Source organism: Ascaphus truei, chromosome 11, assembly GCF_040206685.1.
Source record: "Ascaphus truei isolate aAscTru1 chromosome 11, aAscTru1.hap1, whole genome shotgun sequence".
NCBI lineage: Eukaryota > Metazoa > Chordata > Amphibia > Anura > Ascaphidae > Ascaphus > Ascaphus truei.
In genome coordinates this window covers 48848052-48869085 of record NC_134493.1, presented here as the reverse complement: position 1 = coordinate 48869085, position 21034 = coordinate 48848052, and the positions used below count along the sequence as shown (strand labels likewise).

General features: G+C 42.9%; 1 protein-coding gene across 6 annotated transcripts in view; it reads right to left on the bottom strand.

Annotated features, from left to right (window-relative positions):
• Window positions 1-17600: 17600 nt before the first annotated feature.
• SNX29 (sorting nexin 29) overlaps window positions 17601-21034 on the bottom strand; it is a 287808-nt gene continuing 284374 nt past the window's right edge. For 2 of the 6 annotated variants that reach the window (XM_075566130.1, XM_075566129.1), the window contains exon 21: window positions 17602-21016. In XM_075566130.1, the coding sequence (XP_075422245.1) occupies window positions 20887-21016 (130 nt within the window). In that variant the 3' untranslated portion in view covers window positions 17602-20886. Of the gene's footprint in view, window positions 21017-21034 lie in introns of all 6 variants that reach the window. The other 4 variants (XM_075566134.1, XR_012787430.1, XM_075566136.1 and 1 more) reach the window with 4 other exon arrangements.

Sequence of the window (21034 nt, the reverse complement as noted above, 5' to 3'; positions counted from 1 at the left end):
GTTTCAAGGGGGGTTTGCAGAGGAATCATTGGCAGAATGTGCCAAGGAAGTTGGGGTTCGGAGTTACAGAGTCCCCAATAAATGTACCCGGGAAACATGGCTGATTCTCGGATACTTGTAGGCACATTGTCCCAGCAATATTTCCCCTTGAAAACGTAAGCGCGGCTCACCACTAGGGTACCCTGCTTCAGCACAGCCCAGAAAGGTGAATGAGGCATAGGTAATAAACATGTATTCCTGTAGCTGAGGGAATCCCTAGGTTAAGGGGGGTATCCCATCTAGGGCCAAGGTGTCCAACAATGAGTGTAGGGTTTGTGGGTGCCCAACCGTATATAAAGGTTGGGGGGGCTCTGAGAGTCCAAACTGAGTCACAAGGGAAGTGCGTGGGGAATAAGGCAGGCAGAAATAAAGAGATAACATTCTTCCTTTTCTGTTCCCTGTACCCCAAGACTCAGTGTATTGAAATATACTTTAATGTATTGCAATGTGTTTAAATATTCGGAACCGGTGTCAAAACATGCAGCCCGTGCAAACCCATAGGCGCCGGTATGTCTGCTGGACATCGGAGTTGAAAGCAGCAAGATGATGCCCAGAGGTGTGAACAGCATTTGATCCGCGGGGAAAGGTGGAGAACTAGCTCCGGGTATCAATGGCAGTCCCCCAGGATGCCACTTGTTCTGCCAGACCTAGTGGAGCCTGCCCAGTGGGTGGCATTGGGATGGCTGATGGGGTATGTTGCAGGCTTGCCCCTTAGCTGTTTCGAATTTCCCGCTGACCCGGCTCGGCTCCGATTGGCTGCTTGGAAAAGTTCCCACGCGCTGATTGGTTGTTCAGTCTGCTTCTATTTTGTTAATGAAGCCACAAATACTATAAGAGGCCATGAGCCAGTCAGATGGTGTTTCCCCTTGAGTCAGAGCCGAAAGAGCCTGGGCAGGCTTTTCAAATATGCTTTCTTTGTAGTAGTCTCTGGCAGGCAGGCTTTTCAGGCTAAGTCCAGCATGTTGTGCCCAAGTTCTCAGAATCAAACATAGCAGTCACGGCTGGGATTTTATGCCGATTTGTGTTCCAGGAGATTTGGACTAACTCGCGGTCAGGAGGGACCAAGTTCTCAGAAGAGAACGTAGTGGTGGCGTATGGAATTTTATGCCGATTTGGGATCCAGGAGATTCCGCGCTAAGTCCCGGTCAGGGTAAAACTCTCTCATACAGTTCCCTGCACCTAGGAAAGTCTCGTTTTCAACCCCAGCCCCAAAATAAGTGTGTCTTTTTGTCTGTATTTTGTGTTCCATTGTGTGTAAGTGAATGAAGAATAAATTACAATTTATTTCATTACCTTGTTTTGCTCAATGAATGATCCTGGTAAAAAGGTGTAAATAACCTGGTCGCCTGTGACAAGCCCAAAATACCTTCATTTACTTTGACCCTTCCTAGATTATGTTATAACATGAAGAGGGGATTCATCTGATCATTGTTGCACTTCCCCCGTTAAATTACATCACATACATTTTTTCCAATTTTCACAATAGGGGCGATTCACAAAGCAGTGATAAAATCAGTGCATTTGCTCCCGACTATGCATTTATTTATCGTGCACTAAGACATGAGGCCAAAAATGGTATTCACTAAGAATGAAAGCCATTTTTCTTAAGGCCGATAAAAAAAATGCACTATCGTTGTAAGAGACGTTTTCAGAGGTATGCAATGGAGACCGTTTAAAGTGAAACTAAAATTAGGCTTTATTGCGCCTCTCCCTTTAACACAGCAGAACATTCAAAATAAGCCAAATAAAAATCTGCTCCGTTTTGGAGAATATCTACACATATAGTCCAGCCCTCTCTAACTGGGTGGTAAGCTAAGCTATTTACCAGCCCCAAATACATAAACATATATACAGTACAGATATATAACAGTTCCATAAGAAAGTCTCATCTGTTTCTTGTAGCTGTAGGGGAAGCCTATCTGCTCTCCTGGGTGAGCACCTTTGTGTGCTAAGGCAATGTCTGTCCAGGTATAGTCTGCTCCCCCTTGTCTTGCTGGCAGCCTGCAGTCTCTTTGTAGCTCAAGACCTCTGTCCTCTGGTCAGTCCAGTGTCCACTAAGGAAATCCTCTGGTCTGTCTTTCCTAGGTCAGCTCCAATTGTGAGCTCAGGAATCCTCCTTCCTGTCTCAGAACAGGCTATTTCTGAGAGAACTCTAATCAGCCAGGTGGAGTTTGTTAATTGCACACCAGCAATTAACCAGCACACTGCTGGATTAGAGGCAAGTTTCTTAACAGGGGGAAGCCCCTGTTACAATCGTCCAACCTGTTTTTTGTATAAGGGCTATCGCGTTATAAATCCTATAGCGAGATAAATGATAGAAAAACTTGCAGCCTGGGAGAGCTGCATTGAGACGCTGCGTCTCTATGCACGGCTCTTACAGGCGATCATGCCAAAAAAAAAATTTGATTTTGATAATAGTGTGTGGGAGTAGGGGGTCTTCTTAGCTGAACTGCATTGATTACAGCCTCGGGGACCCTCTACTTCCCGAGGTACAGATCCCGTTATGGGGTACCGGTATCCCCTGTACTTTTAAATCTCCTGTGTCACGCGACCGTGGGATTGAAATCCTGCACTGAGATACCGGCACCCCATAACGGGACCTGTATCTCGGGAAGTAGGGGGGCCCCGAGGCTGAAATCAACACGGTTCACCTCAGAATACCCCCTGGCTCATGTACACTTGTATCAAAACCCCATAAAAAATAAATGTTACCGTAGCGGCTATCCGCTATGGTAATGAAGCTGCTTTAGTGTCATTTGTATTAGATGTGTGCGGGAGCAGGGGGTCTCCTGAGATGAACCGCATTGATTTTGGCCTCTGGGACCCCCTGCTTCCCGAGTTACAGGCCCTGGTATGGGGTGCCAGCATCTCCTCCATTATTTAAATCCCCCGGTCACGTGATGCGGCCGATTTAAAAATGGCGGCGATACCGGCACCCGATGCCCCATTCCAGGGCTTGTAACTTGGGAAGCAGGGGGTCCCTGAAGCATAAATCAAAGTGGTTCAGCTCAGGAGACCCCCTGCTCCCACACACTATTAGTGAAAATTGCATTAAAGCAGCTTCATTACCTTAGCGGCTAGCTAATATTATATGGGCATGCTTTAACACTGTGCCAATCAATGGGTAGTGTTCCCGGTGTGGGTGGTTAGGCCTCCAGGGTGAGTAGCGGGGGAGGGTGAGTTAATCCCTTAATTTCTATAGCGGTTACTAACCGCTATGGTGATTAAGTGGTCAGGGGCCATTAGTTTGTATTTTTTTTTATTGTACCGTTGCTGTTGCACGGTGGACGGTGGTTAGGATGAGGATGAGAACAGCCTTCATCATGGCACGGGTAAGTGCAAGTTTTATTTACTTTACGCTGGCTAAAGTTTTATTTTTAAATGGTCAAATGCACTAATACCCATACATTAAGAAAGAGAAGGGGGGAATGGTGTGAGTGGGGTGTTGATGAATTAAGCAAGAGGGTGAACATTCTTGGTGAGAATGGGGGGTAACTGTGTGGGTAAAAGGGCGAGTATGATGTGTGAGGGTGAATGTGGAGGGTGGTTGGTGCTCGTTTGGAAGGAGGGTGAGTGTGTATGCATGGGAGTATGAGTGTGGTATGAATAGCAGGGATGCTATTCATGATTTAAAAAAAAAAAAACCTTTTAGGGGTGTACAGGGCTCAGACAGAGCACTTAAGGAGGTTCATGCAAGGTAGCTGCAGCCGCATTACTTTCTGTGTAGTGTTTTCTTTCTGGAAACACGATTGTGCTGCAGTACAGGCTGCTCTGACGAGCTGCTAATTTGAAGCCTCTGCATCAACAACACCGTCCTGATTCCACCCCGTTACAAAGCTATTAGCACTTTGTTTCCGAGAATAATATAAATCTAGACGTTTCAATCTGTAATAATCTTCTGTCACTTTGGAACATCTTTAAAACGTTCCTGTTGAAATCTGTCTCCTTTCAAAATGAGACAATAGTAGCTAGTTCTGAAGTGATAAATGCCAAATCGTTTACTTTTTCGGAGATTAAGTCAGTCTCTTTGTGTGTATATAAAAATGAGATCGGGAATGAGCACAGATACATTATTGCTGTACATGATGCGTCTTGTGCACAATAGTCAGAAAGGAGATTTATGAGAAGTCTACAGCAATTTAGAAGGCCCTCTACCTTTCTGTCCGATGGCAAGAACCATCAGAGAGAACCTACTCAGTCTCAGCAATACAGTATCTTAAGCTCCAATAACTTTGATGGGAAGCCAGTCCTGGGAGAATTATTCATGTGAGACCCAGAGAGAATTTAATTTATTGGCTTCAAAGGACCAGCTCACTCCATTGGCCAAAAATATATTACATGGGCATCCTTTATCATTGAGGGATGACTTTGAACAACAACAGTGTGCCAAGGCTGCTTGACCTTCCTTATAACAGCAGATAACCTAGAGACACTGTCCTTCATGATAAATTGGGTGAAAACTCTGACAATCCATTGGTCTTTCTAAAGCAGCAAGTTTGCCGACTAAGGCCGTTTCTAAAGCGAAAAAAGTAGCAATCCCACCATGCACTGCATCACACATACAATTAACCCCTTAAAAGCTGGAATAACCTTCCATCTTTGAATGGGGTTAATACGGTATAATAAATAGAGAGCTGAAAAGTTGAGCTGCCCCAGTTTACAGTTAACCATTTGCAAAGCCCACAGGACATTTTGATATCCGTATTGGCTAAAACAGGTCACGTGAATTTTTCTGTCGTCAAGTGTATTTGCAAAGGTTTTTTTGTGTTTAAGGCATACTTTACAAGTTACATTTTACAGCAGAGTTTTCATTTCAAATCCTCATATCCAGAGAGTGATAGAGAGGAGGGAGTGCAGGAGGAAGAGACAAGTGGGAGGAAGAGACAAGCGGCAATACTTTGGGGGTCTACACATTATCTGTCAAAGCAGACGAAATTCCCCATTGATTTAAATTAAGAATGTTGGCCTAAAACGGCCCGATTGGACCCTGCGGTGGATATAGAATAAGCCCCTTGCTATATACTGTAGTCACACATTGAAAGTCAAAGATAACTCCTTATGTACATTCCGACTGGTCCTCACAGCATCCTCATGTCCTCGACGCATTTCGCAATGAAACTACACATTATCAGGAATTTATGTATTTTCATGTGATACAACCCAATTACAATTTTTCCTCTTCTGTTCTAGCTCTAAGTTTAGAAATGTGCATATTACAGGTTGATATGTAGTAATACAACCCCCCCGGTAATAAATCTTTGTCTGCATGTTGTGATCATGTAAGATTAGGCAATTGTCCCAATGCATCGATGAACCCTCTGACTGCAAATGTACTAATCATACGGAATTGTACAAAACATGTTACGCATTTAAGTGCTTATTTGTGTTTCTAATTGTACTTTAAGCCATGGGGAGTGTTCCAAAATAAGAGAACAACAGATGTGATTCAAGATTCACATGCAATAATAAGGCTTATATCATGTTCCCCACCAAACAAGAGCTGTTAATCACAGTTCTACAGAAGTGAAATACATCCTTTGGCAGCTGCTTATGTAACATATGCAAATTGAACCTGCTATTGATCTAGCAGAGTTCCTCCAATATGTATTGTAATTTATCATCTTAATGTCAGCAGATATAATGCACAAAATTGATGCCAAGGAGATGTGCTGTGAAAGATTTAACAGGAAAGAGCTTATTATAAGTCATTTTAACACACATTGAAATCTATTCTATTCTTTGACCTCATTTTCAAGGTGGTTTCCTCTACAAGCACAACGGCAGACGAGCACACCAATGCCAATTAAAGAAGCACTGCCAGTTCCAACACAACGTGGATCATTAACAAAAAATGATAAAGGAAGCCTTGATTTTTACAACAATGTGTTCCATTTAGTGACACCGCCTAAAACTCCTTGGGCATATCAAATAGAGGGATCTAAATAGCAAGGGGGGGAAAAAGAGAATTGTGTTTTAGTGGAATACGCCATTTTTCACTTTTGGTTGCGTTGTGTGTAAGAAGCTCTTTGGTTACATTTCTCATACCTGAATGTTTACAGCACCACATACCTGTCTGATATTTTAATGGCAGGTGAAAAAACCTCACTCTACATTAAGAAAGGGAGGACAGCAGTCTCCATCAAAAAGTATTTGAATTTAAATATACATACATAGAAAAAGTGGGGAAAAAAACTGTCAAGACTCCTGACAAAGGGCCATGGTCCGAAACGCGAGTCTCTTTGGGCGAGTGTGTCAGCTATGTAAGATTTTTTCTAATGTTGACATACAGTCTATCTTGTTATTTATTGCAGTTGTCACTATTTCTGTGTATGAATATTTAAATTCAAATACTTTTTGATAGAGACTGGTGTCCTCCCTTTCTTGTTAATATAGATTGCGTTACTGCGGGCTCACCCAGACCTCTGGCTAGTTGTCAGTTACTGGGCAGGAGGGAGACATCTGCAGTGATGGGAACTGATCTCTCACATCCTGGGATCCTATCACGGCTGGAGGTGCTGTACCGTGAGTGAGTAAGCAATATGTCCCTAAAGCCTGTCCCATTGCCCATACCATCGCGCAGCTAAGCTTCTCCTGACACCACAGGTAGGCTTCAGCACCACACAGAAGCAGTAACCAGTGTAGTTCCCAGAGGAGGGGGGGAAACAGGGTTACACTTGTATGGTTACATACAAAAGGAGTAAGACTTACAGTCCCCAGCACCACGGACAAACTAGCAAATGTGTGCGGTGCTGGGGACAGTGTCTTCCATGGATGCGTGGTGTGGGGGGGGGGCTAGATTTCTAAATTGGACCCCCCCAACCCCGCAGCAGTAATCCTTCAGTGCCACAAACCACAGCCGGCGGCATCAAAGCCATGAAGTCTTGCCAAATCTGCAGAGTGATGATCTTTCATAAGCTAATAGTAGAGTACACTGCACCTTTCTGATTGAACAATGGGTGGAAGTTATCAAGGTGCAATACCACTGACTTGATTTGGGGTTACCGCCAGACCGGGCGCGATACCCAGCATTGCGTTTTGATGACTCCCAGCTAATATATTCCATGTGGAGGTAGTCAAGAGAATTTAAAAGCTGATGTAGAATAAATTCTCAGCTCCTCAAAACTACATGATAACACAATCAGTACTTTACATGACTACACGAATTAACAAGAACACCAGCAACAGAAAATAACATTAACCGTTAGAAGTTATATAAAATCTTAAAATAAAGGAAACAAAGGAAGTGTTAGGTATATATTTTTGACTGCCCAAAAGTTCATTGCCTGTAGCACTTAATAACATGTGGAATATAAGTTCGTTGGACCTCCCTCCTACGGTTTCAGTTACTCTGCTATACAATGTTATTGCCTTCCATTCCACATGCAGTCCGCAACATGCTGACACCATACAAATAAAATAATAATGCATTCATACTTCTTCTAACTATCCAGTGTGCATCTCTGTAATAGGTTTTTTTGCCTAGCAGTGTGTGGTAGGACACACACAGTTGCAGCCTCGTCATAGTTGACATTTCTCCATAGGACTTTGTTGCTATTTTCCTTCGGTACGTCACAATTAGCCACGCATCAAACTTGCCTAATGACAGCTAAAGTCAACAACGCTTCACATCTCTCCGTCCGTGAATAAAAGAGTCACTTGGGCTAATTGCATCGGGCTCATGTCGCTCCTACAACCCAGGTAACAGAACCCAGCAGAATGTCCTTTTTAGTTTTTTTTTCAAATATTTTCCTGAATGTCAAACTCTTAACGAATAAATATTTTGTGTGTAACTACACAAGTTTCTCTAATGAGGATAGACACAGAAGCATTATTACCTACATCAGGGGTGAGCAAACTTTTTATGCCGAGCCCCCCTTTTTCATCCATAACATTTCTCGGGCCCCCCCTGCCTGATGTAATCAAAATCATGATCACAACATGCAGACAAACCCCCCCCCCCTTTATTAAATGGTATACAATATAAATCCAAATATGTTTAAATACTTACATATTTCAACAGCTCGCGCTTGCAAAATTAGGCTGCGTCCACGCTGCCGCTGAGAGCGGTGACATCACCAACTCTCCAAGCATGAGCACAGGGTGTCCTGCATAATTTTGCAAGCGTGGATCGGGGCTATTTGTGTGTCTGTCTGTGTGTGTCTGTGTGTGTGTGTATTGACTGCTGCTGAGCACACATCAAAGTCAATTTTGTTTGTCTCCCCAAGCGCCAAGCTTGGGAGAGCGTACGTGCACAAAGGCAATCCTTTGGGGGGGCATTCATCCACCTCTTTGCTACCTCCCTTCCCTCTCCCCTCCCCCCTTCTTTTTTTTCTTCCTTCCCCTCCATGCTTTTTGTCTTGCTATCCTCATTGTCATCCACACTTCTACCTACAGTATTATTTATTTTTTCCCGTTTTCAATGTTGTGTTTTAACTTTCTTTTTTATTATTTCTGTGCATTCATAGTGTGATTGATATAGTGGCAGCCTACCCTTTCACCTGCAGAGGATCGCAGCGAAGCAGGTTGCCAGCGGAGGAGAGCAGGAACACAGCGCTATTGAGGGGCAGACACCGAAGGAGGGGCGTTTGACTTCACCGTGCTCGGGCGTGCTCCTCCCCGTACCTCCGAAGCCCCTGAGCTTGCGCTCACACACCATTATGTTGCCGCCACCTGCACTACCCTGTTCAGCCACCCGCACACATCTTCGGCTGCCCGCCCGTGCACATCTTCTTGGCCACCCCTCGCGCACAGCGTCTGCCGGCCCGCGCACCCAGTTTTCGTCGCACGCTGCCTGCACCCCCCTAAATAATCTTGCGCCTCATTGCCCCCCCAGTTTGCGCACCACTGCATTACAACACACACACTCTCAATCAATCAATCACCACATACACTCAATCAATCACCACATACACTCAATCAATCACCACATACACTCAATCAATCACCACACACACACACACACACACACACACACTCAATCCCCCCACACACACACACACAACCCACCACACACACACTCAATCCCCCCCCCCACACACACACAAATCACCACACACACACTCAATCCCCACCACACACATAATCCCCCCCCCACACACACACACTCAATCCCCCCCCACACACACTCTCTCTCAATCCCCCCCCACACACACAATCCCCCCCCCACACACACACACACAAACTCAATCCCCCCCCACACACACAATCACCCCCCACACACACACAAACTCAATACACACACACACACACACTTTCTCCTGGAGGGGCGACATGCTCCGATCCCCCAAACCCCCATGCTGCTGAAAACTGGTGCGGGAAGCAGACAGGAAGGAGGGGCTGTCTGTGTGCAGAGAGAAGCCCCGCCCCCTCTGCAAGACACAGACACATAGAAGCAGCAGCACGGAGCTTCTGGCCGCCCGTGCACAGCTCTGCCTGCCCCCAGGTTTCCCTGCAAGCAGCCCGCGCCCCCCCTACATAATCTTGCGCCCCCCCCAGGGGGGCACGCCCCACAGTTTGCGCACCGCTGATCTACATCACACGGCAGAGTACCCACTGCCAAAAGTTTTATGGAATTAAATTACCAATGGCTTCTTCAGTCTGTAGATGCCATAGTGCAGTCATTTTATATTGTTGCACACAGGAACATGGCTAAATTGCTGTGTGTAACTGCTGAAGCCATGTGCTGTGTGAGCAGCAATTGTTTTAACAGCTTTACAAAGAAATTGCTCTTCGAATGTCAACAATCTGCAAGACTGGAGACATCATCATTGCTGTAATTATTCACAACTCATGACTTTTGTGTGAGATTCAGTTAATATGTCAAGGATGCATATGCTGATAAAACCTCCAGTAAGCTGCATTTTGGGCACAAATCTGTCATTCATCAGGGCTTAACAAACAGCAGATGTCTGCGGAGAGGTTACCTTCTGTACAATCATCTCTGCCCCTATAATTAACTCCATGGGATGTGAATAAAGGTGTCACAAGATGCAGTTTACCTGCAGTTCCCACACTTACAGGGTTCCTGTATATCCCAAGTGTCTTGATTTTTCTGACTAATATGGATTTACTTCCACCACCACTACTGGAAATCAAAAAGACTTCTATGGCGCTAGGACTATATATTATGAGATCAAACCCCTTCAGAATACATCCTTAGCAGTCCATCTTGTTGGTCCAATCCTCTTTGCGGTGGCCGATTTTCCAAAACTGCATGCAATGATGGCAGGAAATATAGAGATGGAGACAAAAAGGGGAAGGGAAAACAATGATGTCACAATGGTGCGTTACCTTTGGATAATTGACGCTAATAGTGAAATAACCTTAAGAAGGCCACTGATATAATCACAGGATTATTTAATATTGGATCATTCCAAATAAGAACATATAAAAAAAAAAACAATGGATACATCAGCATAGTATTTAGGCTGATGCCTTCTCCCTCATTGGTGAAAGTGGAATCTCGCTTACTAGATGTCGCTAGGGTTTATTCTAGATGGGGCAGCACTGAGTAGCCTGGCATTACCCCCATATCTGTTGGTGTTTGGTTTGAGTCGTGGGACTAATCAACCGCACGCTCAGAGAGGCAGGCTGAGCAGAGCAGCCTATTCCGTATTCCCTTGCTCGGCGTACCAGCTGTGTGTGTGTTGACGTTATCTGGAGGGGCCGAAGAGCTTACAATCCAAGTGGTATAATGGGAGACATACAGAGACAGCAGGTGAGGGAATAAGTGCTGTAGATGGCAGTGCTTGGCCACAATGGTTGGTAGGAGTGACCATGGGTGTGGGACAGTAGTCATGAGTGTAGGCTATTGGGATGCTTGATTTGTGAGGAGAGTTTTAAAGGTTAGTCAGTATTAACACAATTAGCAGGGGAAGAGGAGACAGGGAGGCGTGGGTGAGAGCAGGTGTATATATGGCCAGCAATGCGCAAAACGCGTCAGTGTTTTTAATCCTGTTTTAGTGATGTGCCTTTTCAAATCGCTGACAGTTCCAGCCCTTGTTTTTTTTCATACACACTGTGCACCGCCCTTCCGTTTTCACAGCCATAATGCAATTAAATGTTATTAAATAATGCTATGCTATCTAAAAACCTATGGGGAACAAGATGGCTTTGTTAGCATATGTCCTGGTTAAACAAGTTTAAAAGGAAGAGGTTAGGTGCAGTCACTGGATCAACTCAACTCAACTGCCTGGGGGGGAGGGGGCACAGAGATCATCCCCCATAGGGTAGATCTATAATGCAGGACAGATACTTCAAAAACAAGGAGGGACTGAAAGACCCCTGGAGTGCCGATTCCTTCTTGTTTTTAGAGGATGTGTCCTAAACCAGTTTAAAAACATATAGTAATCATTTTCATTCATTTACAGTATGCAGACATGACATAGGTTATGGTATTTTCGCATTGTGATGTTAAACTACCAAGGTTTAGAACAGATTAAAATAGAAAAAATATATAGGATACAAAGTTTGCATGAACGTAGATTTTCTAAGGTGTCAGTAAGCACAGCAGTCAAATGCACTGCAGCTTTCATTAGCATGTGTGCCATTGACAGAAATGCTAATTGACAGATTCTGAAATTAATGAAAAACAAGGATGAAGCCTCTTGGGAGAAGTTGCTTTTTTTCTCTCCAAAAGCCATTTTCAAGAAGTAGTTTGGGTTCATCATGTTAAGGATAAATCATGCACTCGTGCCCGACATTCTAAGCCTGTCGTATGTTGAAATGTAAACTGCAAATCATGCAGGTGGATATACTGATATAGGTTTGACCAACCTGGCATCACACAAGGGTGCTGACCCATTCATGGTGCCGTATGGTCATCACTATCGGGGTGAAGAGTCCAGTGTTACAAGCAAACTCCCTGACAAACAGCAGCCTTCAAAAGCTATTCCCTGACAAAGAACAATCTGCCGCTTTGTACGGCAATGTAACTACAACACACATCACTGCAAAATGCTCCAAGAACTAGATTGGCCATCCATTGAGTCCAGGCGCAAAGTACATTTTTCCTGTCCTACGTTCAAATACTATCTGGGCAAGCTGTCTGCCTATCTGAACAAGCTCATCACCCCTACTACACGGAGCACTTATCTGAGATCTGACTCCAAAAGAGTTCAAGGTTCGACAAGGATTCCGTCCGCTGCTCCTCCTGTTACCGTGCACCTCACTTCTGGAACAACCTACCAGAGACTCTCACATCCGCCACCAGTATAGGAAATGTCAAGACTTCAGCTGCCTCACATTTTAAGCTCGCCTGTAAAACGTTGCATACCGATATAGCCAGACTTACCGTGCCGAAGCCGAAAACGCCGAAATCCGTGACTTGTCGTCGGCCCCTAAAATAGTACATTGTATCCTAGTTGCAGCCGGGGAAGATTAAAGCAGGGCCCTCTGCGGTGTTATTCCTATCGGGCCAGCCAGTCCGTAAAAGCTGCGCAGTGAAGTCCCAGAGAGAAGCAGTCTCTCTCTCTCTCTGCGTCTCCCTGAGCAGCTCTTAAAAGAGCAATTCATGGACTTTTAATAATTATTTTTAACAGGTTAGAAGCAGGGGGACTCTGGTGCTGAGCCCCATTCATTTCAGCTCCGGGGACTCCCTGCTTCCTGTGACACAGACCCCTGATAGGGTTGCCGGTATTTCATCTGCAAGATTAAATGTCCGTCACGTGATAGGAATAGAAATAGGAAGCCGTGACCGGATGACATGACTACCTATTTGTCTATTACAGAGGGCCTACCGGCACCCCCCTTTGGAGGTCTCTCTCTAAAAGTAGGTGGTCCTGTGATTTTGGGAACAAAAAAAAATAAAAACAAGTATATAAAACAATAACCCCCCTTCATTACCTTAGTGGCTAGCCGCCAAGGTAATAAAGGGGTTAACCTCTTGCACCCCTTCCCCGGGAGGCCTAACCACCTCCCTTACCCCAACAATCCCAATAAAACTACGCCTTCCCCTACACTAATGCCCAATAGCCCTATTAGCTAAATGTGGCTAATAGTGATTTTGGCAATTTACAACAAATAAATAAAAACAATGTTTAAAAAACAAACCATAATCATATATTCTCTCTAACTGTCTGCAAATTGAATGTATAACCTCGGTTCATTTAATTTAACCATTTATTGTCATCATAACTCTGTGCCCAGGACATATCTGAAAACGAGAGGTAACTCTCAGTGTATTACTTCCTGGTAACACATTATTATAAATATAACAAATCACCCAGGCAGATGCTGTGACAGAGACCAGCATATGCTTTGGCAAACGAGTTACAACACGAAGACAAGGACTTCTCTATTCAGAATCAATGCCAAGACACTGAGTGAGATCACATTAGGGTAAGTTATTGCCACGGCTGTTATTTCATCCATATTTTTCCCCGATTTTCATCAACTTCTTCCTGCAAACAACACTGGCGCTGCCTCCATGTTTTCAAATAATTGTGATATGGTAAAGTAAAAAAGAATAAAAATCAGCAACTGGTGGAAACTAAAACATTGTTATAAAACACCTAAATACAGAAGCACTGCATTAAATGAAGGGTTTGGGAGCTCAAAGTTGTACATGTTTATTTAAGACATTTACTATTAGGCACCTTAGTTCTTGATAAATGCCGCACTGGACTGTTACAGAAGTGAAATATGAAACGAGGCAATGCAATTGTGAGTTATGCGGTGCAAAAATGATTAGGAATCTCAATGGTAGGTGATAGTGTTTTTATTTGGATTGAAAGAATGTATTTAGCAGGACTGATGATCTACAAGTTGTTTATACCAAGAAAAAGAAAAAAAAAGCAGAAAGCTGATCAAGGTCAGAGGATGAAGGATCGTGGGTGAAGATATCGGTGAACTAACACAGAAATTGAGATGCTAAGAGACAAATTAGGGTCGAGGTGAGGGATACAAGGAGGTGAGGGATACATGTAGGAGTTTATCTATAAGAAAACAAATACAAATAGCACTTGCGAGCACATTGACGTCTCACAGGTCTGCAACCCCCATGATCTCTTGGCATACAGCGCTTCTACTGCACCCAGGGACTCTGGGTAATGACATGCAAAAGAGCACACAGGGTCACCTTTTTCTTCTTTCCCATTTTAACATGTGAATGTGCCAACAAGTGATATTTTTTTTGCTGTATGGTGGAGGGTTTTTGCCACTTTTTTTACCCCATAACTTATATCATCTCAGTTGCCTCTTCTTCTTCTTCCATCTCACCTCAGGACTTTGCTCACTATTTTAAGGAAAAGGTGGAATCCATACGTCCGAACATCCCCTCTGTTTCCTCCTTCCCTCCTACACCACTTCCTAACTCTCCTCCTGCCTTCCTTGACTCTTTTTCCGCTGTCACAGAGGATGTGTCACAGAGTATCTCCTCTTCTCCCTCTACCACTTGCCCTCTTGACCCCATTCCCTCCCATCTCCTAAAACATCTTGTTCCTACTATAATCCCTATGCTCACAAAGATATTTTTTTTATTTTAAACTCTTCCCTCTACTCTGGTACTTTCCCCTCCTCCTTTAAACATGCAACAGCTACTGAATACCATTACTCAAAAACAGCGAGCTTGACCCTACCTGTCTTTTTAACTATCGTCCTGTCTCCCTCCTGCAATTTGCCTCTGAACTCCTTGAACGTCTTGTATTTTCTCGCTTGCTCCCTTTTCTCACCACCTATTCTCTCCAAGACCCTCTACAATCTGGCTTCCGCACAGCTCACTCCACTGAAACAGCCCTCACTAAAATAACTAATGACCTACATGCTGCAAAGACAGAGGTCATTACACTCTGCTCATATTACTTGACTTCTCTGCAGTATTTTATACTGTGTACAGTACCACCCTCTCCTCCTTCACATTTTCCATACTCTTCGTATTCGTAACAAAGCTCTATCCTGGATCTCCTCTTACCTCTCCCATCGTACTTTCAGTGTCTCTTCTGTTAACACCTCCTCCTCTATTGATCTCTCTGTGGGGGTGCCCCATGGCGCTCTCCTCTTTTCTCTGTACACACTCTCTCTAGGTGACCTAATCACATCTCTTGGGTTCAAACATCACCTCTATGCTGATAACACACACATTTACTTTTCAACCACTGACCTTACACCTGCTGTACAGACTCAAGTTTCTGAATGTCTCTCTGCGATATCATCCTGGATGGCCCTCTGCTGACTCAAACTTAACATGTCAAAAACAGAGCTCCTCACCCATTTTGGGCCCAGGGAGATGTGCCGGCAGCGGGAAGGGGGGGGGGAGGGAGGGGCGGGACATGTATTCTATATTAAATTCCCCGGGCGAAGCCGGGCACAAAATCTTGTATATATATATATATATATAAAAACACAAAAACATCAATACTGCACCTAAAATAGATGTTCATGTGAACTAGATGGAGTAATGCGAGAATTGTAGCAGCAATAGAATTATACATTCCACAACAATCATAATTTAAAAAAATAAATAAATAAAAAGTGCATTACATAAAACAGACAAACTAACATACAAGACAAGGAAGGGTGCACAAAGGAAAAAGGTATGGATGTACAGACACAGAAGAAAAAGAAATCCAATAGCAAAAAACTGCCAGAAAAAACGATAAATAACTAAATACAACCGCTGGAAAAGCTGACAGCTATCCTCAGGAACAACGTCCTTCCTCGATAACTATAATACAAAAAAGGACAGCGTGGCTTCCATAACGTGAGTGTACAAAAAGTTTTAATAAAGGTAAAAAAATAAAAATAAATTATGACCACTCAAAAGAGTAAAATAGAACAAGCGCATAGGATCTGTGAATAAATCGATCAACAGGTAAATCACTGTTAGTCCCTTTTTGAAACACCAAAGCAGCATGTGTAACCGTGTGTATCGCAGAGCCACTTCCGGACAAAATCTGGGAGTGCGTGTCCGCACTGTATTCCCCCTGCAGACTCGCGACACCGCTTGCAGTTCCACTGCTCGGTTTGCATCCATGATGTTGATTCAGCCAGACTCCTGGATGTATACCACAGTCCAACAGCTCAACCCTACGCGTTTCGTCGCAATTCATTGGCGACTTCATCAGGCTTATATATAATTAAAAAAAAAATATTGATATGACATTTGCATATAGTAAATTGCATGTGTTACAAGAGCAATTGTGGGAGCCGTCACTTGCTTAGAAGCTCCTCCATCACCCACTCATGGAGCAAATAAAATAAAACGTGTAGCGTCTTTTTCCCCCCCATGGTCTTCATCTTTAAGAATTGTTCAATAAACAATGAGGCACTAGTAAAACAAGACTTCGGTATAATATAAACTTGGTTCTCTATGGATTTTGGAGAGGATTGCTGCTTCTTTGGGGGATTTATTGAGCATCTCGCTCTAGCAGTTATCTGGGACAAAGCACACAGTAACCCACTGTTTTGTGTTTTCAAGGAGTACAAAATAAATAAAGAGAAGTGCAGCAGATTCCGCAGAGCAGCAAAACTTTCATAAACTTTCTACGAAGTGTTTTATAACACAGGTAATCATAATTTGGAGTCAGAAAGGAATTTAATTTCACCCTCGTGACCGCATGATGTGTCACTGGGGTTTTTATGCTTGCCTTCCTCTGGATGAATATACTGCAAGTACAAATATAGGATAAAATATCTGTCGTCTAAAATGTAGCATACTGCACCGACACACTTTATTCGAGCAAATACCCAGTTTGTACCTGGCAGATACCTGGAATGCGCCGCTCCTTACCTCTGACAAGCCCCGTTGCGTTTGCCTTCCCAGCCTGGGTTCATGCCTGGCTGACGGGCGGCTGATCTGTTAAATGATAATGATTAGGATTTAATAGGCTGCAATGCTTCGCGTGTCTACCAGATGGCATAAATTCATGAATTGTAATGCAGTATATATATATATATATATACTGTGCAGTATTGCAGCCAGCGGGAATAAAATCCTTCAATCCCTGCCTGGAAAATACCTCAATGCACTCGGGCAGAAAACAGTCACAAACCTCAATACACCCGGGTATACCCGAATTCGTGGGACTAGCCGAGCTCGAATAAAGTGTGTCGCCAGTGTAGGTTGAACTTGATACATGTCTTTTTTTCAAGGTCATCTACTATGTGTAGCTATGTAATAAGTGGCAGAGATAAATTGTGTGTTGCCGTATTCTGAACATCTTGCAAAATATAATTGCGTTAAAATGAGTAGAGAACAATTTGCGTTCCCTAAATAAAACATTATCATACTTATTTTGCAGAGGGACAATTGGAGTAGTTGAAAATTCCCTGATATGAGAGTAATTTGAAGCCGGAACGCGGCTGCACCTGCCGCCTTTATCATCATATAAATAAATGCTAGGTCAACATATAGAATCTCCGTCTTCTTTGTGAGTAATTAGCTTAATTACAGAAATAACGCATGCTCCGCTGTTGCCACGGAGAACGTGGCTTAGATAAACGAAAATGCAATTTTCCAGCTACAGCTTGACAAGGAAATAATAGAAACAAACAAATCTGGCCACAATTAGATGATTTTCAGGGGATAAAATAAAACACCACTCAGAAAAGATTCAATTCACAATTATGTGTATTTTGACATTAGTAAATAGGCCCATTCGCCGATACATTACAGTTCTGTAATTTACACAAGCACCTCGTGCATCTTTATTAAAGATGGTTTGTTTTTTTGGATACAATTTCCCCCTCCCCCCCCCATTATTTATTTTATATTTACAAACTTCAAAAAAACATTACTGTACTGTATGTTAAAAAAAACCTAGTTTCTCTGAATTCCTTTGTACCTAAAGTATGCATAGAGTTAAAAAATAACACCATGATGATATATTTATACGTAGTCTTGAGAAAAGGTTGTCTCTGAAATCCCAGCGGTTCTTGTGATAAGCCGCCCTTTGCGACATCCAAAAAGTGATGTAATACTGACGGATATTAACTATAGATAATGAAGACATGGTAAAGGGGACATTATCTTTTTTTTTTTTTGTGTACTGAAATATTAAGCAGGGCTTATTTTGACTGTTTTTTTGTGCACCAAAAACACTCCATTATATTTGAAAGATCTGATTTTTTTTGTGTTGTGATTCTACATAGGAAATGCTATGTGCTTGTTAGATACAGTAGCAAACGAAAAGATGATAGAGCATTGGAGAAATACCCTAAACACCATTAGCCACTATTAGAGGGTAACAAATGATCTAATTAAAAAAAAACACACACATTTGAAGTAGATTGCATTCCAGATATATATATATATATATATATATATATATATATATATATATATATATATATATATTTTGAAGTAGCAGCCGTGCTTGCTCAGTTCAAGATAATTCAATATTTTCACAAACTACAATTACTTGGCTTTATTCAACATCAGCCATATTATTCATCTTTAACTTACTTCAAGGTACACATTAGATACTCTAATGCTGGGGTTCTAAACTCCAGTCCTCAAGCCTTCCCCACCCCCTTCCCAAAGCCCATGTGTTAAGGATATCCCAGCTTCAGCACAGGTGGCTCAGAGGCAAAATTAAACACTGATTGAGCCACCTGTGCTAAAGCAGGGATATTGTGAAAACCTGACCATTTGGGGGGCTTGAGGACTGGAGCTGAGCACACTTGCCTTATTGTACTATTGCGAGTAAGCTTCCTTAATCCAACTCACCCAATAGCCTTGGAAAGAACTGTTCCTCCTCACGGTTAAGAAACCCACATTAATTTTAAAGGTGCACTCTCTCCCAGGACCATGGTGAACTAATGGCAGTGAAATGTTTAATAGCTTAAACATAGGTGATCGATAATGTTGTCATTTTATAAACGGAATGTTTCCATGGTAACCAAATGCTTTGAGAAGTTTTAACAATCATTATCTTTTCTCTCTGAAATAAGTCATTTTCAATGACAGTATCTCTTTTCTTCGTTTGTAAAGTTATTACAGGCACCCATTGCCAGATAGAAGTCTATAGTTCCTGAGTACCCGGTAAAGATGGAAAAAAAAAACGTAATTTGTCACAGGAACCAAATAAGTAAAACATTTACTTTAAGGGCGTCTGAATTTTCCAAAATAAATATACTGGACTGATAAGTTCCGTATCATTTATTTTGCCTGCTAAGCGGGACAGTCCCTTTAACACTCCAATATTCCTTCTGTTTTTCTCAAAGCTGCAATTACATAATGCATTGAAATCCCCTATACTTGCTATTTCCTTGCATTGTTTGACAAGGGAGACCATTCTGAGTCCAATGAGGACCTCCTTGATCACAAAATACGGGTTTAAGGAGGGTCCAGCTTTCGCTGTCAATGAGTGGTCTGCAGGAAAATAACTGTACAATCTCCACCTCCTAAATATATATTTCTTTGTTCCTTAAAATATATATTTGTAGCAAGTCAAACTCCTCCATAGAACTATGTATTTTCTTACTGAAGACATCACAGCAAGAGGAACCTTTAGTGCGCCCCCTAATGACGTAGCTGGAACATGACGTGCCATGGCCCGCCATGGGAAAAAATGCTCATTATCTTAGAGATGAGCAGGCAGACTGCTCCAGCGGGCGGCCCGATACAAACAGAGCGCCCTCCACTTCTGTTCACATCGGCCTGGGGGTGGCGGTCATGTGATGGTACCTGAAATGACCACATGGCCACAAACGCCAGAGGTCCGGTGGAACTCTTCGCCAGTGAAAATGTTAAAACCCAAAAGAGTTTACCGAAACGTTATGGACCATATTTACCAAGTGATGACAAGCTATTATGCATCTTACAGCCAATTCATTCGAATAAGCAGTAAGGTTCCTTATGGGTTAGCACTGCTTAGTAAATATGGCCCAAGTTGTGGCCCTAAATGTCTGAGCCACAATAATGCCGGAATCATCTCAAAAGGTTTAACCGGTTTGTTGCCAGTGGGACCGGAGTAGCATAGTCATATCAATGTATTCATACCCTATTTACATACTGGGCTAATAACTGGGCTAATACGTCCCATGAAAAGTTTAACAGGGTGCTGACAAAGGTATATTGTATGTATATATCGCTTAAGTCCCAGTAATAGAGGCAAACACTCTTTGACAAAGGGCAGGAACGCGTCAGAGTTGACTCCATACCCATTTACCTTGATGTTCCCCATGTATTCCCCCAATAAATAGGTTTTTAACTTTATTTCTTGATGTGCTGTACTCCATTTTTTTCCCTCCCCATGTTGTGCGCCGTTTTTCTGTTTGTGGACTATACTACTAATACTTTGTGTTTATAAGCTCAACCTGAGCTCCGTCTATGAAAAGACCAACATAAAAAGCCCTTAACGCCGTCCCAGAAATGCTACTACAATTTTGCTCTGAGTTCATGTATTTACGTACGCCACTGGGTAACAGCGAGCAAACCGATTGCAGCCGTGACCCAATAGCTTTGCTAAATGGTGCACTCAAGCTGGGAAGGTCATCTAGGACTGATGAAAACCCAAAAGCTGAGATATGGGAAGAATATATAATTGCAGAACTATGAAACAAGAACAGTAAAGAAAAGTGCCTTCAAGTTTCATTACATATATTGATTGGTATTTGATTGCACCAAGAGAATACTGATTACTACAGAGATCATTATGCTGAGATACCGCTAGCAAGCTTTATGTGCCATCGTGAAATTTAAGGTTGGTCAAAAATAAAGAACTTTGAAGTAGAAAACACTGTAAATACTGGGTTATTTTTATAAGCGATTGGAAAAATCTCATTTTAAGGAGATTCATTGGCTTCTTTAAGAGCCGAGATGCTGCATTGAAAGTGACCAATTTAAGGGCTAGAGTCATTCTACGGAGTGCAGTCCCTTTCTGCTGTTCTTCCTCAGCAACGCGCGGGTCAAAGGTCTCCACTTTGAGGCTCCAGGTTCCGTGGCTCTCGCGGGTGACTGCGAGATAATTTCGAAAAGCGTGAAGCCACTTTTGATCGACTGCCTTTGCTGACTTGTTCTGTAGTGCTTTGGATGTCACTGGAAGAGAAAGAAAGA